Here is a 24,405-nt window from a genome sequence, read left to right as displayed (position 1 = left end):
CGGCACCGAGGCTGGGTCACAGCTGGGGAGCTGGAGTTGGACTAGGGGAGGGGTGGGGGCAGTGGCACAGCTGTTGGGGGGCAGCCAGGGGCTGGAGGAAGGGGGGGCTCCAGATTGGGTTTAAGAGGTGCTGGCAGAACCAAGGGGAGCAGTCCTGGCTCCCAGGCAGAACCCCAGGTACTGCTCAACCCGGGTGAAGCATTTTCCCCTCCTGTGCTGCTGTTCAGGGCTGCGCAGCTGGCTCCGTGTCCCGGCTCCGCGCACGGGGTTAACGCGCGTTTCGCGGGCCCCTGCCAGGGGAAGGAGCAGGAGCTGGGGGAGCCTGCCTGGGGCCAGCCTTGGGCGCTGCTGCGTGATCAGTAACACCGTGTACCTTGTCCTAGGCCGGCCCCGGCGCTGCACCCTGCTCTGGGGAGCTCCGGCGAAACGCTCAGTCGCTGCACGGGAACATTCAGGGCAACGCTCCCTGCCCTGAATCCCCGGGGTTTTTGGGGCGCACTCCAGCGTCCTGGTGCTCAGAGTCTGGGCTGCCGGACAACCAGCCTGGGCCATTAGCCTTTTCCTCCCTGGCGCCGTCTCCCCTGGGCTTCCCTCCCAGCAGAGCTTTGCAGTGGGCTCCTGGCAACCAGCTCGTCCTGCCAGGCCAACCAACCCCCTCCGGTATCGACTGATGTCAAATTAGCCACTCGGCAGAGCACTAGCCCGGGATCGACTGGCTTCTCCTGGGGCTGGTTCCCCTGGTGACCTTGGCCGGGGCCCCGTTTCCCCCGCTGCAAAGCAAAGCCGGCACCTCTCCCCGGGGCACTAAGGAGGGGCCGGCCTGGTGGCATCTCTCGGGGTTTATGGCCGGGGCGGTGGCTGGGCCCTGGCGTGTCTCATGTGCTCTACACGTGGCCCTGCTTGTGCTGCCGAGAAGCTCTGCCTGGGCTGGTGCAAGGTGCCTGCTCTGATCTCGCTGCGTGAGTCTCCCGCTGCGTCCATCGTACCCGCTGCTGGCTGGCGCTGGGCGGGGGGGAGGGAGAATTAACAGGCCTGCTGGGGGGTGAAATGGGTCTGGCACGAGCCCAGTGCCTCCTGCCCCCTGCAGCTGTTCTGCTGGGCTGGGTACACCGACTCCTGCCTCGGTGGGGGGAGATGGACTCGCTGGCCTCTTGCGGGTCCCTCCCAGCCCTCCACGTCTGTGATGCACGGGGTGTCTTTCCGTGGGGCCCACCCCCGTGGCTGTTCTCTGGAGCGTGTCCACGCGTGCCTGGGCTGGGGGAGACAAGCCCCATGCAAACCTGCTGCATTACAGGGTGTGGGGCAGTGCTGGAGGCTGGGTGGAGACACAGCAGGTGGGTCGTGTGGGGGGTTGGGCACAGGGCTGGGAGCGGGGGGAGACCTGGCTTCGATTCCTAGCTCTGCCACTGGCTCCCAGGGTGACCTTGACCAAGTCACTGACTGTGCCTCGGTTTCCCCAGCTATGAAATGGGAAGACTTGCCCTGCCTTGGTCTAGTGCGGCTGCGAGCTCTTTGGGGCAGGGGCGGTCTCTCACTGTGCATTTGTACAGCACCTTGCGCGCTGGGGCCGCGCGCTTGGCGGGGGTGCTACTGTAATGCACCTAATAAAGAACAGGCGAGTCCAGCTCTGCCGGAGGCTGCTCCGCCCCGCAGCCTGGGGGAGGAAGTGGGTGGGGTGAGGGGGTGGAGGCAGGGTGGCCCTGCCTCGGAGCGCCACAAACCATGGACAGCTCCTGCTGAGCCAGGGCTGGGCGGCACAGCTGGCTCCGTTCTGCCAAGCAACCCGCAGAACCGGCCTGACTCGCAGAGGTGCCAGCAGCGCGGTGTCAGCGGGGAGGTGAGTACGGCTCCGGCTGCCTTTGCCCATCAGCCCCGTCACTTTCCCACCCCTCTGCCAGCCGCCTTGGCGTCCCGACGGCCCTGCCGGGTGGCAAAGCACCAGCCAGAGGGGCGCTTCTGGGAGGGTGTCCTCTCCGCATCCCTAAAACAGCCACCGGCCTCCCCCGGGCTGGAGGAAACCCCCTGCCCTTGCTGGCCCCAGCTTCCACAGGAGGCAATTAACCTTCTTTTCCTCCCCAGGCTTCCTGGGGAAACGGCGGGGGGGGGCTGCAGCTGGGTAGGTGCAGCTCTGCTGCAGGAGCCAGGGGCTGGTGGGGGGCGGAGGCGCGAGGCTGATGGTGTTGGGGGGCTGAGGTATTGTGCCCCATTCTGTCCTAATGGGGGGCACGGGGGCGTGAGGGCAGAGGGGTCCTGCTCTGGGAAGAGCCACAGGCTGTGCTTGTTTATTTGCATTGAGATCGAACTTCCTCCTAACCCCCTCGGCCCAGCGTGAAAACACAGACAAAGGGAAGATGGGTCTGGCTTCGGAGCCCCCCGTTCCCCTGCCCCCCTCAAAACACCCGCAGGCCTCGGAACCGCCCTCCCCATCTCCCCGGCTTCCAAGCCGCTTTCTCCGCTGGCTGGGGGCCGAGCCGACCTTTCTCCAGCAGGCCCGATAAGAGCCCCTGCGGTTTATGGCTCCGGGGCAGAGTCCGGGGGAGGCTGTAAATCGAAGGTGAAGGTTGGCTCGGATTAAACCCCCTCTATAAAAGGCAGGAAGGGTATAAAAGAGGAGCAGGGGAGGCGGGAGCCGTGACAGCTGCTGCTGCAGGCCTGGGGACGGCAGGTGGAGCCCAGTGGTGCGGGGCCAGCGCGCCCGGGCACAGAGCTGCGGCAGGATCCTGCTGCTAATATTTGCCATCGCTCCTGATCTCCGCCCCGGCCCCAGGGCTGTGTTTGCCCCCTGGTCAAAGCAGGGATCTGGCTGCGGCCCTGCTGGGGTGGAGCCCTGCTCGTGTCGCTGGCCAGGGGCCCTGACCCTCAAACCCATCTTGGCTCCTAACTTCCCCTGGCCACGTGGGGGGCTCTGGGTGTTGTGTGGGGAGGTGGGGGCAGAGAGCGGGGGCCGCTCGGTTGCCTCTCTGCCGCTGTGGCCCAGCTCTGCTCAGCTGACTTTGCCCCACGGGCCCCAGCAGGGTTCGGGGCCGACCCCGTGGGGCTGGCGAGAGCTTGGGTGCCCGGCTGGGAGCGGAGCGCCCTGTAGCCTCCCCCTCCAAGCAGCGGGGCTGGGCCCTCGGGAACACCCTGCAGCCCAGGCCCCGAGCGGCCGCAGCGCTGGGCCCGGAGAAGGGCCAGCGGGGCTGGGGCGTGCGGCTCGGGGGGCAAAGCCTTAGACGGCCCCCGATGAGCTGGGACCAGCCAGCGCTGGCCGAGGGGGGCTGGACCTTCCCTGCCGAAGGGAGGAGTCTCCCCTCGCTCCGTGACTCTGCCATGGCCTTACCCAGGCAGCGGGGGGAGGAATCAGGACGCCTGGGTTCTGTTCAGGCACGTGTGGGGCTGACTTTGTCCCCCTGGCCCGAAGGAGGGGGTGCTGGCAGCTGTGGGGCACCCGAAACCTGCCCTCCCCTTACAGCCATGGGGCTGTGCCACCAGATGCCCGCGGCAAGCGGCTGCTGGCCGGGCGGCCCTGGGGACTGCTTTGGAGGGGTAGGGTGGGGCAGGGAGCAGGCTGCAGAGCCGGGCCCAGAGCCGGCCGGGGGGCCACAGGAGTGACGGGGAGAACAGGGCCCGATCTGGCACTGGGAGCCCCCCCGCCCACCCTCAGGGAAGCAGCAAGGGAAAAGCCAGCAGGGGCCCTGCAAGCCGGGAGATGGCCCAGCCGGTTCCTCCTCTCCCCAGCTGGCATCCTGCTCCAGCTGGCTTCCTGGCCTGACTCACTCCTTTCCCGACAGCCTCCCCGGGGCTCCAGCGTTAACCCCTCCGGCACTGGGGCCACCCGCCGGGGCGGGATCTCGCCCTGCCAGGGGCACCTCGCTGGTTTCTGAGCCCTCGGAGTTTGTCCTCGCAATCCCCGGCCGCCTGCTGCTGCGGCTTTTCCCTCGGGGCCTGAGATCCCAGCTCCTCTTCTCACACTCAGCGAACCACTTCCACATCTGGCCACTGCGCAGGCAACAGCTGGGGAACGTGGGGCACCAAGGGGGAGAGGGGGTGACGCAAAGAACCCAGGTGTCCTGCTGCATCCTAATCCCCTGCTTGACCCACCACTCTCCCCCTGTGCCAAGCAGGGAACCCAGGGGGCCTGACTCCCAGGCCCTTGCTCGAAATGCTCCAACACGTACCCAGTTCTGGGCACGCCCCTGGGTCCTGCCCCCCAGCACCCCGGCTCTAATCACCAGGCCCTCCACCTTCCCCTTTATGCCTGGCTGGGCTGGGCTGGGGGGGTCTGGTGCCACCCAGACCCTCACACGGCTGCTCCCCCAGGAACCCCTGGAGGCAGCTCAGCAAGAGGCCGGGAGTTCGCAGGGTCCCTTCCTGCCAGCACCCGCTGCCAACGGGATGGGGCAGCCCTGCTGCTGGCCTGCTGCCCGGCCAAGCCCCGCCGGCACGAACGAGCCGGCTACAAAAATACAAGACTCCGTTCTCCCTATTCTGTTCTAACCCCCCAGGTCCCCCGTCCCTTCCTAGAGCCAGGGGAAGAACCCAGGAGTCCTGGTTCCCACGCCCACATTGCACTAACCACTAGACCCCACTTCCATCCCAGAGCCAGGGGAAGAACCCAGGAGTCCTGGTTCCCAGCTCCCACTGCTCTAACCACTAGAACCCACTCCTGTCCCAGAGCCAGGGGAAGAACCCAGGAGTCCTGGCTCCCAGCCCCCACTGCTCTAACCACTAGACCCCACTCCTGTTCCAGAGCCAGGGGAAGAACCCAGGAGTCCTGGCTCCCAGCCCCCACTGCTCTAACCCACCACACCCAGACCCTGGGCTCTCGCAGATGGGGGCAGAGGCTGCCACTCGCTAGCTCCGACGTGAGCCGGGGCTGTTCCTTCACTGGGGGGTGGGGGGCGTGTCCGTGGGGTGCCCCGCACCCCCTTTGCAGGGCTGACCCCTCCGCTCACTGCTCTCCCCTCCGCTCGTCTTCCCCTCCAGCTGCCGCCTCCCCTCCGCCCGCCGGGGCCATGGAAGCCAATCCGTCCCTGCTGGACACCGTCGGGGTGGGGGACCTGGTCCTGCTGGACCCCCTGTCGGAGGAGTCGCTGCTGCAGAACCTCAAGGAGCGGTTCCGGCACCAGGAGATTTACGTAGGTGTCGGGGGCTGCGCAGGGGGGAGCAATGGGGCGGATCCGGGGCTCCCCTTGCCCCTGGAGATGGAGCTTTTGTGATACCCCCCCCCCCGCCCGCTCACGGCCTCCGTGTTCCCTCCCCAGACGTACATCGGGAACGTGGTGATCTCGGTGAACCCGTACCAGCCCCTGCCCATCTACTCCCCGCAGACGGTGGAGGGTTATCGCAACTCCAACTTCTTCGCCGTCAAGCCGCACATGTGAGTGGGCCGGGCGGAGGCTGGCGGGGGCCATCGCTGAGCGAGCCCCCCCCGGGGGGGGGACAAACTGGGGAGTTAGGGAATGGGGCAGGGGCCTGTCCCCTCTAGGGGGTGCTGGCTCCTATCCGGCCCCAGGGCGGGGACTGGCTGGCTCAGGGGGGCGGGGAATGGGGTAGGGGCCTGTCCCCTCTAGGGGGCGCCAGCTCCCATCTGGCCCCAGGGCAGGGACTGGCTGGCTCAGGGGTGGGGAATGGGGCACGGGCCTGTCCGGCTCAGGGGGGCGGGAATGGGGCAGGGCCTGTCCTCTAGGGCGCCAGCTCCCATCCTGCCCCAGGGCGGGGACTGGCTGGCTCAGGGGCGGGAATGGGCGCTGGCTCCCATCCGGCCCCAGGGCGGGGACTGGCTGGCTCAGGGGGGCGGGGAATGGGGCAGGGGCCTGTCCCCTCTAGGGGGCGCCAGCTCTGATTGTAGAACTGATAAATGAAATTGTTTTTAATTGTTCACTTTATTAATGTAACTTCTGTTCACCATTCACTACACTTGCCTACATTGTACCTTCTGTTCACTGTTTGCCATATTGTAATTTAAACCCCATTTTAAAATGCTCACTCCATGTTGTAAAAGCTTCCTCCAGCCTTCATTTCTGCAAACCCTGCTGTAATCTTATTAGTTAGTTTAGATGCGTGACTGAGGTCTGGATGGGTGATGGCATCAACCTCCAGCCCCAGCCTGTTGATCGTTGGATCATTGAATAATGATTGTACAGACAAAACTACACGGGATCTTTTCAGGGGACAAGACAAAGATGCCACATTTATTATGATAACTTGATTTGTGACCAATAACTAATATCTTAATCCTTATACACACACACACACACGCAAGGACGAGCTGGGTCTCTGTTGGGCAGGCACCGATGCCCTTCCATGTTGGCAGCAGAGTGTTACCCTCCAAAGTCTCCCATCTCACCCATCCTTTTTGTAGGCTTTAGTTTGAATGCAGAGTCTATAGGTCTTGCTGTGTCAGGCTGCCTCTGGGTTTGGTGATTGATCACCCGTCAATTGCAGGCCTGACTTTCAGCCTGGGACCTGGCTTTGATCTTCCTTCTTGTACCTTTTCTGTTTAGGGTGGACACTTCTCACTTTGTTAGGGCTCTTGTCTGCATCTTCAGCCCGTGGGGGTTGAACTTTATTTCATCAGGACAGGCTGGGGCTGGAGGTTGATTCCATCAGCCATCCAGACCTCAGTCACACATCTAAACTAACTAATAAGATTACAGCAGGGTTTGCAGAAATGAAGGTTGGAGGAAGCTTTTACAACATGGAGTGTTTTAAAATGGGGTTTGAATTACAATATGGCAAACAGTGAACAGAAGGTACAATGTAGGCAAGTGCAGTGAATGGTGAACAGAAGTTACATTAATAAAGTGAATGATTAAAAACAATTTCATTTATCAGTTCTACATGATCCATCCCCAGGACGGGGACTGGCTGGCTCAGGGGGGCGGGGAATGGGGCAGGGGCCTGTCCCCTCTAGGGGGCGCTGGCTCCCACCCGGCCCCCAGGGCGGGGACTGGCTGGCTCAGGGGGGCAGGAATGGGCCATGGGGCCTGTCCCCTCTAGGGGGCTGGCTCTCCTCTGGCCCCAGGTTGCAGGGACTGAAAGCCCTACAAGCCGTGATGTCTCAGCCGGTCCCCGGAGCTGGCGGCAAGGTCGGGTTCCTGGCCTGTCCTGTCCTGGGGTGGCCGACGAGTCCATAACGGGCTTATGTATAATTGAGTCAAACATGTGGGTGCTCAGAGTCACTGACTCGGGTTCAGCGCAGCTCACAGGAGCGTTTGCTGGGGGCGGGGGGGAAGCATTGTGATATGGTGCCCCTCACTCCTGACCTGCAGCCCCCTGCTAGCCCAGACGAGACCCCTGAGGCCGGGCCTCCAGCCAGGCTCTTGGTCTGGGGAGTGGGGAGCCCTTGGGGAGGGCCGGGGGGTGGGATCTGTCCCTTTCTAACCCCTCTCCCTTCACCCCCACCCCGGTCACCCCCGTATAGCTACGCGATCGCTGACGATGCCTATCGCTCCCTGCGGGACCGTGACAAGGACCAGTGCATCCTGATCACAGGCGAGAGCGGCGCGGGCAAGACGGGTGAGGAGAGGACGCCCGCCCCTGGCAGAGCCTGGGGAGCAGGGGGGGGGCTAGGGATGGCGCGCGAACCCCGTGGGGTCGTCAGCTGAGTCATTCCCACGGGGAGCAGGGCCCAGGTTTCGGGCAGCTGGAGGTGACGCATGCAGGGGGGTGGTGGGCATGGGGGGAGGTGGTGGTGGGGTCCCTGGCGGAGTCCCCGCCCCCCCCCGTTCTCTGCAGCCAGGAGGCTGATGGGCCCCAATGGCCGGGCCGTTGCTTGTCCCCGCAGAGGCCAGCAAGCAGGTGATGTCCTACGTGGCTGCCGTGTGCGGCAAGGGTGAGGAGGTGAACCAGGTGAAGGAGCAGCTGCTGCAGTCCAACCCGGTGCTGGAAGGTGGGTGCCCCCCAGCCCTGAAAAGAGCCCCTAGGTCCCCTGCCGGGGCCTGGCCGGTTCGTGCCCCGGAGCCCGGCCTGGGGGGTGTCAGAGCCACGAGGGTCCCAGCTGTTCCCCCAGCCGGGAGCCTGACCCAGGCTGGTTCTCCCCCAAGCTCATCTGACCCTCCCCTCGCACCAGCCTCCAACCCCGGCCACGCCCCACGGCGGGCAGCCCCCGCGCTCTGCCCATGGCCACGTCCCCCACACCTGCTCCACCCCAGAGGGGCTGCCCTGCAGCAGGCGGGGGGGGGGGGATCCCAGGAAAGGTACCAATAACGATTCTCTCCTCCCCCGCCCCGTTCTCGTTGCAGCCTTCGGTAACGCCAAGACCATCCGCAATGACAATTCCTCCAGATTCGTGAGTGGTTCTGCCTCCAGCCCCCCCGGGACCCCCCCCAGGACTCCTGGCCCCCCAGGGTCCCCCTCCCCCACCCTCCTGACTCCCCTCCCCCTGATTCATGTCCCCCCAGCCTCCCCCTCCCCTACGACTCCCATCTCCCCAAACTTCCCCTCCCCTGTGACTCATGTCCCCCATTGCCACCCTCCCCCGTTACTCCCTTCCCACCACGTCTCCCTCCCCCCTCCAATCCCTCTCCCCCGCCCACAAATTTCCAATCCCCCTAAAATCCCCTCCCCCCCCTGCTGACACCCCCCCCCTCCGTCCTGCCCTGCCCCCGACTCTCTGTCTCTGCCTCGCCCAGGGCAAGTACATGGACGTGGAGTTTGACTTCAAGGGCCAGCCCCTGGGCGGCGTCATCAGCAACTGTAAGTGCCCCGAGCTCCCCTTCCCCGCCGGCCCGTGGGCAGGGCCGGGCCGGGGCCAGGGGCTCCCTGTGGGGCCGGGCGGAGAGGAGCGTGTGGGCACCGGGCCCCCCAGCGTGTGCCGGGGCAGGGCCGGGGCCAGGGGCTCCCTGTGGGGCCGGGCGGAGAGGAGCGTCTGGGCACCGGGCCCCCCAGCGCGTGCCAGGGGCAGGGCCGGGGCCAGCGGCTCCGTGTGGGGCCGGGCGGAGAGGAGTGAGCGGGCACTGGGCCCCCCAGCGTGTGCCAGGGGCCGGGCCGGGGCCGGCGGCTCCCTGTGGGGCCGGGCGGAGAGGAGCGTGTGGGCACCGGGCCCCCCAGCGTGTGCCAGGGGCCGGGCTGGGGCCAGGGGCTCCGTGTGGGGCCGGGCGGAGAGGAGCGTGTGGGCACCGGGCCCCCCAGCGTGTGCCAGGGGCAGGGCCGGGGCCAGCGGCTCCCTGTGGGGCCGGGCGGAGAGGAGCGTGTGGGCACCGGGCCCCCCAGCGTGTGCCAGGGGCCAGAGCGGGACCGGGGGCCTTTCGGGGGTGGGGGGCACGTGGCCGAGGCTCCCAGCTGCTTCCACCCCTTAGCCGGAGCTTCGGCTTCCTGTGGGGAGCAGGGCCACGGATCCGTCCCAGCCCGGCACAATGGAACAATAGGGGCTGGACCCCGCCCAGTATCCCTCCCCGAGCGTCCAGCTCTCCCCCGCCCCCTCCAGCACCAGCCCAGGCCCGGACGTACCCACGCCCGGGGCCCCACGCTGGGCACAGAGTCTGCTCCCCACCCCGCCCCCGCGACCCCGGGCACCGGTTCTCCCCGCCCCCGATCCCCTCTGGGACCCTAACGCTGGGCCGGGGATCCCCCCCCGGGTCTCCCCTCTGCAGACCTGCTGGAGAAATCCCGCGTCGTGAGACACGTCAAAGGGGAGAGGAAGTTCCACATCTTCTACCAGCTCCTGGCCGGGGGATCAGACCAGCTCCTGAGTACGGCCGGGACCCCCTGGGCTGCGGGACGGGGTTTGGGCCGGGAGCCCCCTGGGCTGCGGGACGGAGTTTGGGCTGGGACCCACTGAGCTGGGGCCTGGGTTTGGGCCGGGACCCCCCTGGGCTGGGGGACGGGGTTCGGGCCGGGAGCCCCCTGGGCTGCGGGACGGGGTTTGGGCCGGGACCCCCTGGGCTGCGGGACGGGGTTTGGGCTGGGACCTCCCTGGGCTGGGCACGGGGTTTGGGCTGCGCCCCCACTGAGCTGGGGCCGGGGTTTGGGGCCCGCTGCAGCCCGGGCAGGGCCAGGTGTGGGGGGACCCGGGCGGGCCCCTGCTCCTGGCTCAGCCGCGGCCTGTCCCCTCTCGCAGGGGGGCTGACGCTGGAGCGGGACTGCAGACGCTACGGATACCTCGGCCGCGAGGACCCCAGCCTGCCGGGCGTGGACGACGCGGCCAACTTCCGAGCTGTTCAGGTCCAGCCTTGGGGCGGGGGCCGGGGGGAGGGTGAATCCGTCTGTCTGGGTAAAATGGGACCCCCTGACCCTGCCCCCAAAATCCCTACACTGCAGCCCGGTCGCGGGGTCCCAGCCCCGGGGCTCAGCACCCACTCCGGATGCAGCCGGCCAGGACTGTGGGGTGGGGTCCCCCCTCGGGGCTCACTCCCCCCGGGCGAGGAACCGGCTCGGCTTCGGCGCCTCGTGGGGCAGACTCGGTCACGCCGTGAGCTCCCCTGGGGGAGCCTGACATGCCCCCCCAAGGGCCCTGCCCCCCCCCTTTGTCTCTTTCCCGGGCCAGCAGGGCCCCTGGTCTCTGGTCTCCAGCACCTCGCGCTGATCCTTGCGGCGCAGGGGCCCGTCAGTTACCAGCCTTGCCGGGCTAGAGCGTCGGCCGCTCTCTGCAGCCCGTCGCCCGTCACCCCTGCCCTCTAGGGGTCGCTGCGATGACGCACCTTCTCCGGCACCACCTAGATATGGAGTAGCGCAGAGGGGAAACTGAGGCACACGCCGTCTTCAGACAAAACATTAAGAACATTCCCACGTCGTCCCAGCCCCCAAACTCAGATCCCCCAACTCTGCCCTCGTCTGTCTCCCTGGCAGGAGGCCATGAGGGTCATCGGCTTCTCGCCGGCCGAGGTGCAGGCGCTGCTGGAGGTGGCTGCCGTGGTGCTCAAGCTGGGGAATGTGGAGCTGGGCAGCCAGTTCCAGGCCAGCGGGATGGAGTCCTGCAGCATCCAGGACACACGAGGTCAGGCGGGGACCCGCGGTGGGGTGGGACCCCTGCCCTCGGCCCAGGCGCGGCTCCCCCATCTCCCCTCCCGAGGCCCCTCTCCTGGGTTTGACCCACCCCCACCCTGGTCCCGTGGGGGTCTCGCCCCCCCAGGCGTCGCTCCCCAGGGAGCTAACCCGGCCTCTCCCCGTGCAGCCGTGCGGGAGATCTGCAAGCTGATCGGCCTGCCGGAGAGCGTCCTGGAGAAGGCTCTGTGCTCCCGCACCGTGGAGGCCAAGAGAGAGAAGGTGGTGACGGGTCTGAGCGTGGCCCAGGTGAGCGGGGGGACGGGGCGGGAGGCCCAGAGCCAGACCCGGCGTGTGCAGACGGCTCCGTCAGCCCCCCCGAACCCTGCACCCCCGGGTCTCCTCCCAGCGCCCCTTGGGTCCCACCCGTTAGCGGTGGGGCTGAGCCGCGTTCGCCCCCCAGCGTCCGGCCCCCTCTTGCCAGGGCTGTCCCAGGCTCGGGGCGTTTCTGAGTCGGTCCCGTGGCCGCGGGAGATCCCTGGTGCCCGGCAAGGCCTGGCCTGGGCTGGCGCTGAGACGTGAGGCCGGGGGAGGTCCCTGGTGCCCGGCAAGGCCTGGGCTGGCGCTGAGACGTGAGGCCGGGGGAGGTCCCTGGTGCCCGGCAAGGCCTGGCCTGGGCTGGCGCTGAGACGTGAGGCCGGGGGAGGTCTCTTGTCTGAGCCACCCCGGCTTGGGGCTGAAATCACCAGCTCAGGAGCAGGTTCCCCCCCGCCGATCCCCCGAGTGGGGCCGGCCCCGGGGTCCCTCTGAGCCGCCCCTGCGCAGCCGCCAGCCTCCAGCCCCTTTGCCTCCGCTCCTAGGGCTGCTACGGGCGGGACGCCCTGGCCAAGAACATCTACAGCCGCCTCTTCGACTGGCTGGTGAACCGCATCAACGCCAGCATCAAGGTGGGTGCGCTGGGACGCCGGCCCCGGGGGGGGCTCGAACCCCCGGCCAAGGCGCAGGATCCGCTGCGTGTGGCCCAGCTACGGGGGGGTGGACAGCGGCTGTCGGGTTCCCTGCTCTCATCCCACTGTCTCCCAGTGCCCCCCCTTCCGCCTCCCCGTCCCCCCATCCGCCGGCTCCCTCCCCCTGCCCCCCTCCCCGGGCTTTGCTGGAGCTCTTGTGCCGAACCATCCAACGGCCGCATGCCCCCACCCCCGCGACCCCTGCCCCCTCTGCGGAGCCCAGGCTGGGCCCTAGGGACGCGGCGATTCTGGGGGTAACGAGCCCCCCTGTTTGCCCAGGTGGACACGAGCGAGCGGAGGAAGGTGATGGGAGTTCTGGACATTTACGGCTTCGAGATTTTCCAGGTTGGTGCTGGGTGTGGCAGGCCGCTCGGTTCCCCCTACATGGGGCAGCAGGCAACTGAGGAGCCCGGCGGGGATAGCAGGGGCTGCGGGTCGGGAGTGAGGGGCACCGGCAGGGCTGAGGGGGGGAGCCCAGGGCTGGGCTAGCAGAGAGCTGAGGGGGGCTGCAGGTCGGGAGTGAGGGGCACCGCAGAGCTGCGGGGAGGGGTGGTAAACTTGCCATGCTCCCGGCTTCCTGGGTGCGGCACCCTCCTGCCTCGGTCAGTAGCCCCAGGTTGTGTGCGGGGGGGGACGGGACATGGCCCCGAATCCTCGTCCCACAGGCCCTGCTGCCTTCTCCTTCCCACCCAGAACAACAGCTTCGAACAGTTCGTCATCAACTACTGCAACGAGAAGCTGCAGCAGGTCTTCATCCTGATGACGCTGAAGGAGGAGCAGGAGGAATACGTGCGGGAGGTAACGGGAGCCCTGGGCCCGGGGGGCTCTGGGGAGCCGCCGTGCAGGCCCCATTGCCTGTCGTTCCCCTGCCGATCCGGGCACCCCCCTGCCCGGCGTGGCGCTCCGGTGGCACCCCAGCAAACCGCACGCCGAGGGCGGCCGGCGGGCGACCTTTGGCACTGAAGTGACGGGCCTTTAGCCAGGGCACTGAGCAGTCTCAGCTGTCGGGAAGGGGGGGTTGAGAATGACGTCCCCCTCCCCCCCCGCCCCGCTGGCCGGGAGTCCACAAGCTGCTCCAGCGACCCCGCCCGGCAGCTGCCGGCAGCCCGGCCCCTGGCACGTGCGGGCGGATTTGGCGGCACCATAACAGGAAGGCTGGGAATAAACACGCACAGAGGCCCGGGGCTGCGGACGTCCTGTTCCCCCCGAAGCCGGGGGCGGGGCTGGACTCCCCTAGTGAGAACTGAGGCCGGTGGGGTGTGTGGGGACCACGTGGCTCAGCGCGGGCACGGGGCCGGAGCAATGGGTCAGACAGACGCCGCCGCGCCTGCTTTGTTCGGCTCGGTTCCCGGCCCAGGGCCACCCCGTGGGATCCCTTCGAACCAGCCCTGTCCTGCTTCCTGCTCCCGGCGTCAAATCCGCCTGCTGGGCGTTTAAAAATCTCGCGCGGGCGTCTCGTCTCTGCCCCTCGCCAGCTCTCCCGGCAGCGGGTTTGTGGAGATGCTTAGGGCAGGGCCAGGCGCCATGTGTTAAAAGTGCCGCCGGACCAGTGAACCCAGCGACTTTCTCCAGACTGGGACGGGGGCTCGGATTCCAGCTCCCCCCAACCCTGCCTCTGGTGTGAGGATCCCAGGCCCCCGCCCGTGCACCCCAGCCCAAATGGAGCTGGGCTGGAAGTGGGGGGGTTCAGGCCCCAAATGCCACTGAAATCCCCAAATGCCCGGGCCATCCCCGTCCGCTGGACAGGCCTTTGCTGGTGTGCCCAGCTGGTGCCGCTGCCAGGCAGGTCAGGCTCCGACGGCCGCTCTCCTCCCCAGGGCATCCAGTGGACACCGGTGGACTTTTTTGACAACAGCATCATCTGCAGCTTGATTGAGGACGTGAGTGGCTGGTTGAGCGACGGCGGGTGGGAGGGGGCCTGCGGGCGAGGGCTCCGCACCCCTGGGCAGAGGAGCCAGGACAAACCAGGGGCACCGCTTGCCGGCCCTAAACAGGGCTTAAGGGGCTGCCAGGCCCAGTCCCCACCAAGGGGGCATTTCACCTCCTCAGCCCTTGCCCTGCATCGCTGGCACCTGCCCTGCACACGGAGGCCACCTGGACCAGGGGCTGGTCTGCACAATTGGCCTTTTCTGTACAGGAAAGAAATAGCAGGGGCTGCAGGTCGGGAGTGAGGGGCACCGGCAGAGCTGTGCGGGAGTCCTGGGATGGGCTAGCAGGGGGCTGCGGGTTGGGAGTGCACCATGGAGCTGCGGGGGGGACCCAGGGGCTGCGGGTCGGGAGTGCGGGGCACCATGGAGCTGCGGGGGGGGACCCAGGGCTGGCTAGCAGGGGCTGCGGGTCAGGAGTGCGGGGCACCATGGAGCTGCGGGGGGGACCCAGGGGCTGCGGGTCGGGAGTGCGGGGCACCATGGAGCTGCGGGGGGGACCCAGGGCTGGCTAGCAGGGGCTGCGGGTCAGGAGTGCGGGGTGCTGCGGCCCCAGGCGGCCCCCGGTCCGTGACCCGCCGGCTCGGCGCAGGGCAAGGCCGGGATCCTGGCCATGCTGGACGAGGAATGCCTGCGCCCCGGGGTGGTGACCGAGGAGACCTTCCTGGCCAAGCTGAACCAGGTGTGCGCCAGCCACAAGCACTACGAGAGCAGAGCCACGCAGAACGCCCGGCACGTCACGGACGCCAGCCTGGCCGGCCCCTGCTTCCGCGTCCACCATTACGCCGGCAAGGTGAGCGGGGGGCCCCGTCCTCCCTCCGAGCTCCCAGCATGCACTGCCCAGGCTTGGGGGGCCCAGACTGCCCCGCGTGGGGCGGCCTTTGTAGGCTCCAGTGGTTAGACAAGGGAGCACCTGGCTCTGGGAGGGGAGTGGGGCCTAGGGGTTAGAGCAGGGGGCTGGGAGCCAGGACTCCTGGGTTCTGTCCCTGGCTCTGGGAGGGGAGTGGGGTCTAGGGGTTAGAGCAGGGGGCTGGGAGCCAGGACTCCTGGGTTCTGTCCCTGGCTCTGGGAGGGGAGTGGGGTCTAGGGGTTAGAGCAGGGAAGCCGCCAGCGGGCCGGGAGCCAGGACTCTCTGCCTCAGGGTCCCGTCCGCCCCTGTCAGTGACGCTGTGGGTCCGTCCCCCCGCAGGTGACCTACAACGTGACGGGGTTCGTGGAGAAGAACAACGACCTGCTCTTCCGCGACCTCTCGCAGGCCATGTGGAAAGCGCGGCACGAGCTGCTGCGCTCCCTCTTCCCTGAGGGGGACCCCCAGAAAGCCTCCCTGCGGCGCCCCCCCACCGCCGGCTCCCAGTTCAAGGCCTCCATTGCCACGCTCATGAAGAACCTGTACTCCAAGAACCCCAACTACATCAGGTGGTCTGGGGATGGGGGCTCCCACAGGGGAGGGTGGGAGCAAGACTAGAGCTCAGTGCCTGCCGCTCTCAAACCCAGGCACTTCGGGAGAATCTCCCTGGCTGTGTGCAGTGTAGGGGCTCTGACACACAGTGGAGCGAGGGAGAAACTCCCCAGCTATGAGCAGTGTAGGGGCTTTGACACAGAGCAGAGCGAGGGGATAAATTCCCTGGCTCTCAGCAGTGGTGGGGCTTTGACACACAGTGGAGCAAGGGGAGAAATTCCCTAGGATGTTAGCAATGGAGGGGCTTTGACATACATTGGTGTGAGGGGAGAATCTCCCTGGGCTGTGAGCAGTGTAGGGGCTATGAAACAGAGCAGCACAAGTAGAGACTCTCTCCCGGCTCTGCAGGGGGTTTGACACACACTGGAGTGAGGGGAGAATCTCCCTGGGCTGTGAGCAGTGCAGGGGCTATGACACACAGCAGCGCCGTCTCTAACCTCCTCCCCTCTCTGGCCCAGGTGCATCAAACCCAATGACAACAAAGAGCCCGGCGTGTTCACGGAGGGGCTGGTGCAGATGCAGGTCCGGTACCTGGGGCTCCTGGAGAACGTGCGGGTGCGGCGGGCCGGCTACGCCTACCGGCAGGGCTACGAGCCGTGCCTGGAGCGCTACAAGATGCTCTGCAAGCAGACCTGGCCCAAGTGGAAGGGGGGTGCCAGGTAGGGGGGTGAGGAGCACGGGGGGGGGATTGCGGGGCTGGGAGCAGCACCCTGCTGGGTGGGGGCAGCCTGGGGGATGTTGAGAAGGGGAGCACTGGGGCGGGGAGGTGTCAGCCCCACGCAGGGAGTGTTGGGGGGGCTGGAGGTAGCAGAGGCGCTGGCAGTGCCTGGGGGGGAGGGCGTAGCAGCAACCGGCTCTGCCCCACAGCGCTGCCCCCTCTCGTGGGTCAGCGCCCCGCCCCGCCCCCACCCCTGCCCCTGCCCCAGCAGTGGGGGAGCTTCCCGGGAGCCCCCTGCCGGGGGGGTGGGGGGCAGAGCCTGAGCCCGGTGTCTGGTGCAGGGACGGCGTCCAGGCCCTGCTGACCGAGCTGCGCATCCCCCCGGCGGAGCTGGCATACGGGCGCAGCAAGATCTTCATCCGCACCCCCCGCACCGTGAGTCCCGGGGGGGGGGGGGGGGCTGCATGGGAAGACCCCTGGTGGGAGGGGGGCAGTGGAACAGCCCGAGCTGGGGACGTTCCCCCCTGCTGGGGGGCGCTAGGTGGGAGGGGCTGTGTCCCCCACGCCTCCATCTAGCTGGAGCCCCCCCCGCTCTGCTTTGGGGGCAGCCACCCCCCGTCTGGGGCGTGGCCAGCGGCCAAGGCCCAGTCCGGCCCCGTTGGGCATCCCTGGCCTGAGCGACTGGCCTGGGGGCTGGGCCATGGGGCGTCCAGGGCTGGGGTGGGGGGGACCCCGAGTTCCAGCCCCGCTCACACCAGACGCCAGGGAAAGGTCCCTGCCGACCCCTTCCGTCCGCGTGCTCCTGCCGCAGGCGGCGCCTGAAGGGTTAACGTGCTCGGGGGGGGCCGTCCTGGCTCTGACCCTGCTGCTGTGTCGTGTCCCCCCCACCAGCTCTTCGACCTGGAGGACCGGCGCCGGCTGCGCCTGGCTGATCTGGCGTCGCTGATCCAGGCCACCTACCGCGGCTGGAGGTGCCGCACTCACTACCAGCAGATGCGCAAGAGCCAGATCGTCATCTCGGCCTGGTTCCGGGGACAGGCGGTAACGCCCCCCCCCCCCTCCCCCGTCTCCTCCCGCTCTCCCCTCCTCCGACCTGCTCTGGATCGGGGCCCCTCCCTGACCCGGGCGGGAGTTTGCTCAGGCTCAAGCGACCTCCCGAGTGAAACCGGGGGAATTTCTTCGCTGTGTTACCCGGGCAGGATCGGGGCCCCCTTGCGCCCGGACACGGAGGGAGGGACGCAAGCCAGGCCCTGCCCCACGGCGTTGGCCTACGCGGACCAGGGGCGGAGGGTCGTCCCCTTGCCCAAAGTCTGCGGGTGAGCTGAGAATAGGACCCAGGCGTCCGGGATCCCCGCCTTAGACCGTCCTGCCCCTTGAACCCTCCGTTCGGATGCAGGGCGGCTCTGGGCTGGCACCGGGCAGGAGGGTGCAAACCCACCAGGACGGGCCCCGGGGGAAAGGTCTTCAGGGCCCCCAGAGCCCGGCCGTGGGGAGCCGTGCCCGGCCCTCGCTGGCATCTCAGCCTAGCCAGCGCCACGCGAGTCGCCCGCCCGCCCGCCATCGCCCGTGGCTCACCCGGGCTTTCCCCTTTGCAGCAAAGGAAGCGGTTCGAGCAGATGAAGAGGTCGGTGCTGCTGATCCAGACCTGGGTCCGGGGATGGAAGGTGAGGGGGCAGCGCCTCCCGGAGAGCCCCCCCAGCCGCCAGCCCACGGGGGCCTGCAGACGCTCGTGGGGGAGGAGCCGTCGGGAAGGCGCCAGCCTGCGGGAGGCACCGATATTTGGCTCTGCGTGGTGGAAACATTCACGGGGCGGCTAGGCAGGCCGAGTGGGCCGGGGGTGCTCGGCGCTGCTGGCCAGGCCTGGAGTGGGGGGCGTGGGTCAGAGAGGGGTGGGGGGGGCAGGTTGGTACCAGAACCCCGGGAAGAGGCCGGTTGCATTGGCCTGACCGCAGGGGAGCTGTGATTCGGGGGGATACCGCCTCGCCGGAGCACACCGCCCCCTACCGGACCCTGGCTCGTGCCCCCCCGGGGCCGGGCTCGCTGGAGTCTCTCGCTCTGTCTCTCCGCGTCCGTCTGTCCTTCCTCCTCCTCCTCCTCCTCCTCAGGGCTCCGGCGGGGCTCTGATCTCTCGCCCTCCCCTCTCCGCAGTCTCGCAGGCTCCTGCGGGAGCTGAAGCACCAGCAACGCTGCAGCCAGGCCGCGGCCACCATTTCTGCCTACTGGAAAGGGTACAAGGTAACAGCAGCCCAGGCGCCGGCCCGGCGCCCCGGCGGGGCCTCTGTGCCGTGGCTTCCGGTCAGCCTTTGCGCACGGCCACCCCCCCGCTCGGGCGCGGCCAGGGAGCCGTTGGGCACCCGGTGCCCAGGTTAACGCACGCCTGGCCCTCGACTGGATCCCGGGCCCAACGCCAGCCACTTCCCCGGCCTGCCCCCGCCTCTCTCGCGCTGTCCCGGGCCTGTCCTGTCTTTCCGCCCTGGCCCCCTGTGGGGCTGGGGGCAGCTTGTCTTCTCCGCTCCCTGCCCCACTCCACAGCCCGGCCACGGCTGGGCCGGGGGGTCTGCGGGGATGGTCTGGGGCAGCCGGGGAGGGAGCCCAGGAGAGGAGCGAGTGGGGTTAGCCAGGAGAGAGGCAGGTTCGCTCCGGCCCCAGCCCGCCCCGGGGCTGCTCACGGGGGCGTCTCCCTTTGCAGACGCGGAAGGAATACAAGAAATATTTCCGCTCCGGGGCGTCTGCCACCCTGGCCAATTTCATCTACAGGAGACTGGTGAGTCGGGGCGGCCCAGGGCTGAGGGGGGACAACGGGCTGGAAACCTTCCAAAGCGGGTGCTGGACCGCTACTGGGACATGGGCCTGTCCCCTCTGGCCCATGTCCCAGTAGCCGGCTCCCACCCGGGCTCCCAGGGCAGGGCCTGGCCGGCTCAGGGGGGCAGGGAATGGGGCAGGGGCCTGTCCCCTCTAGGGGGTGCCGGCTCCCACCCGGCCCCAGGGCAGGGCCTGGCTGGCTCAGGGGGGCTGGGAATGGGGCAGGGGCCTGTCCCCTCTGGGGGGCGCCGGCTCCCACCCGGCCCCAGGGCAGGGACTGGCTGGCTCAGGGGGGCAGGGAATGGGGCAGGGGCCTGTCCCCTCTGGGGGGCGCTGGCTCCCACCCGGCCCCAGGGCAGGGACTGGCTGGCTCAGGGGGGCAGGGAATGGGGCAGGGGCCTGTCCCCTTTAGGGGGCGCTGGCTCAGATCCCCTGGGTGGGGCCTGGCTGGCTCAGGGGGGCTGAGAATGGGGCAGGGGCCTGTCCCCTCTGGGGGGCGCCGGCTCCCACCCGGCCCCAGGGCAGGGCCTGGCTGGCTCAGGGGGGCTGGGAATGGGGCAGGGGCCTGTCCCCTCTGGGGGGCGCCGGCTCCCACCCGGCCCCAGGGCAGGGCCTGGCTGGCTCAGGGGGGCTGGGAATGGGGCAGGGGCCTGTCCCCTCTAGGGGGCGCCAGCTCCCACCCGGCCCCAGGGCAGGGACTGGCTGGCTCAGGGGGGCTGGGAATGGGGCAGGGGCCTGTCCCCTTTAGGGGGCGCTGGCTCAGATCCCCAGGGTGGGGTGGGCTGGCTGGCTCGGGGCAGGGAGGGAGGGGGGAATGGGACCCGGGGCCTTTCCCAGCTGGGTTTTGTAAGACCCCAGACCCATTTTCCAACCTCCAGAGCCGGCGCTTGCCCTCTGGGGCCGCCGCGTTGGAATCGACCCCACTGGGAAGCATTCCCGCTCTAGAACCTCGCCCTTTCCAGTCTAGAACGTTCTGCATTTTCACCCCCTGTGTTTTCTCCTCCCCGTCGTCCAAAGCTGCAGAAGTTTTTCCTGGGGCTGCGAAGCAACCTCCCCCCCCTGGTGGTGACGGATCGCAGCTGGCCCCCCGCCCCCTACAAGTTCCTGGCAAACACCAACGAGGAACTGAAGAAAATATTCTACCCCTGGAAGGTCTGTCAGAGGAGAGGCCGAAGCCCGGTCCTGGCTGCTTATCCCATGGCTGTCACCGCGGGGAGGGGGGAACCCCAGATTCCCCCAGCTTCCCACATCCTGCCTCCCTCAGCTCCCTCCTTGCCCTTCAGCCGGAGACACTTTTCTTACCTTCCGCTCCTAACGATTCGGCAGCTGTTCATCAGCTGCCACGTCCACCCCAGAGGTGGCTGCATTTCAGTGCCGGGGAAGTGACTCCTGTGCAGTGTTGCTCTGTAGCTGGTACCGACAGCTAAAGTGCCCCACCCTAGAGATGGCTGCATTGCAGGGCTGGGTGACCAGTCCTGGTTCAGTAAGTTCCCCCGCCCGCTCCGGCGCTGGCTGCGTGGCTGTCCGTCAGCTGCCATGTCCCGATTCCAGAGGTGGCTGCGTTTTAGTGGCAGGCGAAGCGACCTCTGTAGTTCCACCCCCCTCCCCGCCTCCCTCTGGGTTTTCCTGGCGCACCTGCCCAGCGCGTAATAAATGACAATGGCCCGTCGGCCCCTCTCTGCTCCTGGCCGGGGATCGGCCTGCTGTGGTTCCCCGCAGCCGTCTCCCTTAGTCACCTCCCCTCGGGCCCCGGTGGGTGGTCCCCCCCGTTGCCCTCTCTGCAGGCGGGATCCGGGTTCTGGCGCTGACCCACTTTCTCCTCCCCTCGGCAGTGTAAGAAGTACCGGGACCGGCTGACTCCGCAGAGGAAAGCTCTCCTGCAGGACAAGCTGTGTGCCAGCCAGCTCTTCAAAGACAAGAAGACCCTGTATGCCAAGAGGTTAGCATGGGGCGGGGCTCGGTCCTCCAGTGAGGGGGGCTCGGTCCTCCAGTGAGGGGGGGCTCAGTCCTCCAGTGGGGGGCTCGGTCCTCCGGGCGGGGGGGGGCAGCAGGACTCCAGCTCGGGATTTAAAGCGAGGGGTGGGAAGGGCAGCTGGGCGTCTCATGGGGTCCCGCTCGGGTCTCTTCCAGCCTCCAGCAGTCGTTCCAGGGCGAGTACCTGGGTCTCCAGAAGAACCCCAGGTACCGGGCGCTCCAAACCGCGGCCGAGGGGAAGCTGGTCCTGGCCGACACCGTGCGAAAAGTCAACCGGGCCAATGGCAAGGTGGGGCAGCCCCTCCCCTCCCCGTGCACAGAACCTCCGTGGGGGACACCGGCCTCCCCAGGTCTCTGCTGGGAGCCTGCCCCAAGCCCCTGGCTTCCTGCTGTCTCCTCCGCCGGCCGGCTGCAGCGAGGTCTCCCCGGCACGGTTCTCTGCTGCCCCCCAACCCGCTCTGTGGGTCACCCCGGTGTGCCCAGGCCGGGCTCCCTGGCCCCCTCTCCTCGCCCTCAGCTAGCGCATCTCACCCAGAGATCTCCCAGCGCCCCACGGGAGCTCAGTCCTGTCGTCCCTCTTTTATAGGGGGGGAACTGAGGCTCTGAGCGGGGCAGTGACTTGCCCGAGGTTACCCCAGCCCCCCCCACCGCCCCGCCAAAGCGGGAACAGAGCCCAGGCCTCCTGTGTGCCCGTCCCGGGCGCTCCCCGCTAGGCCGCGCTGCTCGGGATTGGGCCCCGACGGGCCGTGCCGCGCACCCGAGCCGAGCGCCCGGAGCTCGCCCTGTGCGGCTGCCTCTCCCGGGACTTGGCTCCTTTGGGGTTTACCGAGGGGCAGGTTAGGGGGGTATCAGCCCGACCCCCACCCCCCGTGTCTGGCAGCCCCCGCCCGCCCTCACCCTCCTGCCGACTCCTCTGCAGGCGGTTCCCCGGCTCTTCCTGCTCACCAAGAATCACATCATCCTGGCCGACCCCAAGGCCGCCCAGCCCAAAACCGTGATCAGCCTGAGCGACATCCGGAGCGTCTCGGTCACCCGCTTCTCCGACGGCTTCTTCGTCCTGCACCTCAATGAGGTACGGCCCGGGGGGGAGACGGGGCACACGGGGGGCTGTGGGCGAAGGGCCCGGGACCCTTTCAAAGCGTAACCAGCTCCCCCCACGGGCTCTTGGGAAAGGATTTTCCAGCGGGGGGAGGCTGTGCGTGACCCCCCCCTTCCCACAGCTCGCGGGCGGACGGGGGCGTCGCTCATCGTCCTTCCGCACCAGTCCCGGGGGGGTGTCAGTGCCACCGTCCCGGCCTCACTGCAGGGCCGCGCCGGGAGCTGCACGTCCCGCCGGCCCGCGGCTGCCAGCGGGGTGGGGAAGTGGCCGGAGACCCCCCGCCTCCCCCCACAGCGAGCTGAAGTGTGGGGGGGGGTCTGTCCCTGTGTTTGCCCCCCGCTTAGACCTCCACAGTGGGAGCCAAGGGCGACTTCCTCCTCGTCAGCGACCACCTGATCGAGCTCGTCACCAAGCTCCACCAGACGCTGCTGGAGACCACGGCCAAGACACTCAACCTCCAAGTGGCTGATGAGTAAGGGCAGGGATTGGCCGGAAGGGCGGGTGGGCGGAGCCTGAGCTGGGCGTGGGGGGGAAGAGGAGGCTTCTGATTGGGCTGATGGCCATGACCGTCACCGAGGCGTGTGATGGTCTCTGTCGCCCTCTGGTGGCTTGCCTGGAAGGGGATAAGTGGCTATTACCGCTGCTGGCTGAGGGACCCAGTCCTCTAGCTCCAGTGATTGGACGCTCGTGCTTCTAGCGCGACAGGGGCGTGGGTTCGAATCCCCCCAAGCAGGGTCCCAGCCACCGTGCTAGCATTTAGCAATGGCCTGGGCAAGCCGGGCTCTGAGTGGCCGCTGTGGCAGCCCAGCACCGCTTGCACCTCCGGCTTTTTCCCCAGCAGGGGGTGGCGTGTTGGGTATCCCTGGGGGGAAGGGAGGGGTGGGGCCGCGCCAGGGACAGGGGCTGATCTCAGAGCGCCCGGGCGGGGGTCTCTGTGCAGGTTCTCCACACAGTTCGGCAAAGCCAGCGTCGCCATCCGGGTCGTGGAGACGGCCGAGAAGAACGGGGCGGCGCCCGTCTGCAAAAAGAGAGGCAGCCACAAGATGGAGGTCCTGGTCCACTGAGGCACCAGGACGCCTGCCGTCCCACGGGGCGGGGTTGGCTGGGAAGCCGCGGTGCCAGCAGCTGAGAACCTGGCGCTCGAGGCCCCGTGGCAGGGTGCGATCCCGCTCGGCTGGGGGCACGGACCTTTCTCCTTCCGCTCTGATCCCTGCCAGTCTCTCGGCAAAGCCAGGCAGCCTGAGGCCAGGGTCGTGCCAGGCTGGTGAGAGCCCTTCCCTTGCCGTGCCGGGGCGAGGGGGGGTCTTCGCTCGAGGCCGGCTCCCTGCTGGAGATCGGTGCAAATAACATTAAATATCGGAGCAAGTCGGACCGGTTCTGCCTCCTGTCGCCGTTATGTGTGTGAGGGTTGCGCCAGCACCCGAGCTCGGGGCCCCGCTGTACCAGGCACTGCTCAGACCCCGGGGAGAGCCAGCCTGTCCCCGAGGGGCTCCCGGAAATATCCCCATCTTACAGCCCATGGGTCGCTCGGGAGGCTCATGGCGGAGCGGGGGATTGAACCATGGGATCCTGATAATCAGACACCAGGGTGACGGGGCACAGACGCCACCAGCCTGGGCTGAGGAGCAGAGACGCCAGCGGTGGGCCCAGACCAGCTCCCAGAATAGTGGCAGTTTTGCTGCTGCTTCAAGCAGAGGGACCCCGGCGCCATCCTGGCTGCTGCCTCTTCTCTGCCGCCCCGGCTTCCGTTTTCCAAGCCACCTGGTGGAGCAGTCGGCACGGCCCATCTCAAGCTGTGCCGGGGGGTGTAGACACCCCACTTAGGAGCCGGGGGCTCATCGGGCCGGGAGCTTGGCTTCCATTCCTGGCTCTGAGTGCAGGGGTCTATTGGGTTAGCGTTGGGGGGCTGGGTGCCAGGACTCCTGGGTTCAATTCTAGGAGAGGAGTCAGGGGAGGGGGAGTCTAGTGGTTCCGAGGGGGGAGACTTGAGAACTGAGACTCTTTGATCAAATCTCACCTGCTCTCTGCCTCAGTTTACCCCTCTGCACACCAGAGATGATCATCCTACCACATGTGGGGAGGGGAATGAAACTTTGCACGGTGCTGTGAGATTTTGAAGGGTGGGGGTCTGGGGGGCACAGGCCCCCCTGGGCGTTGCAACCAGCAGAGAAGACCCCAAAGGGCGAATGATCATCCGGGGACGGCCAGTGTCCCCCTATCAAAGCTACCTAGGGGCTTGGCTTCCCCAGCTGCAGCTGGCCCCGTCCAGCCAGGGAGGTCGAACGTGGGGTGGCTCCCTAGGAAGGCTGCATTGCCAGCTCTGATTACTGTGGCAGTGTGCAGAAGACCCGGGTCACGCCGCGCCAGGCGCTGTATAGGGCCCTAGTCTCAAAGCACCTGGGAGCTACATAGGGAAGGGGTGGGAGGGGAAACCGAGGCACGGAGTGGGGCAGGAAGTGGGCACGGTCTCGCCACAGGGCAGGGGTGGAGCTGGGACTTGAAGCCAGGTGTCTGGTGTCCCCCCACATCCTCCCCCTGCCCGGCCTCAGGCCCAGAGTCCCAGAGAACCGGGCCCA

The 24,405-nt window shown here is 67.9% G+C and overlaps 1 protein-coding gene across 2 annotated transcripts; it reads left to right on the top strand.

Moving 5' to 3' along the window:
* Nucleotides 1-1,805: 1,805 nt before the first annotated feature.
* Nucleotides 1,806-23,197, top strand: MYO1A (myosin IA). 2 transcript variants are annotated; one of them, XM_039514554.1, is made up of 29 exons: nt 1,806-1,837; nt 4,966-5,117; nt 5,244-5,359; nt 7,406-7,500; nt 7,769-7,873; nt 8,226-8,272; nt 8,616-8,679; nt 9,576-9,674; nt 10,043-10,146; nt 10,771-10,918; nt 11,096-11,214; nt 11,766-11,852; nt 12,192-12,257; nt 12,606-12,710; nt 13,730-13,792; nt 14,430-14,630; nt 15,027-15,253; nt 15,755-15,955; nt 16,296-16,389; nt 16,846-16,995; nt 17,550-17,618; nt 18,103-18,189; nt 18,644-18,718; nt 19,774-19,908; nt 20,589-20,695; nt 20,887-21,019; nt 21,650-21,802; nt 22,174-22,301; nt 22,770-23,197. In XM_039514554.1, the coding sequence occupies exons 2-29, from the start codon at nt 4,995-4,997 to the stop codon at nt 22,891-22,893; spliced, it is 3,225 nt and encodes a 1,074-aa protein (XP_039370488.1). In that variant the 5' UTR covers nt 1,806-1,837; nt 4,966-4,994; the 3' UTR covers nt 22,894-23,197. The 2 variants fall into 2 exon arrangements, with proteins under 2 accessions (XP_039370488.1, XP_039370490.1); XM_039514556.1 differs by lacking the exon at nt 18,103-18,189.
* The last annotated feature ends 1,208 nt before the right edge of the window (nt 23,198-24,405 follow it).

The sequence above is a fragment of the Mauremys reevesii genome, linkage group 25, assembly GCF_016161935.1.
Source record: "Mauremys reevesii isolate NIE-2019 linkage group 25, ASM1616193v1, whole genome shotgun sequence".
In the NCBI taxonomy this organism is placed as follows: Eukaryota; Metazoa; Chordata; order Testudines; family Geoemydidae; genus Mauremys; species Mauremys reevesii.
Note: the sequence above shows the minus strand (reverse complement) of the source record. Positions and strands in the feature narration are given on the sequence as shown.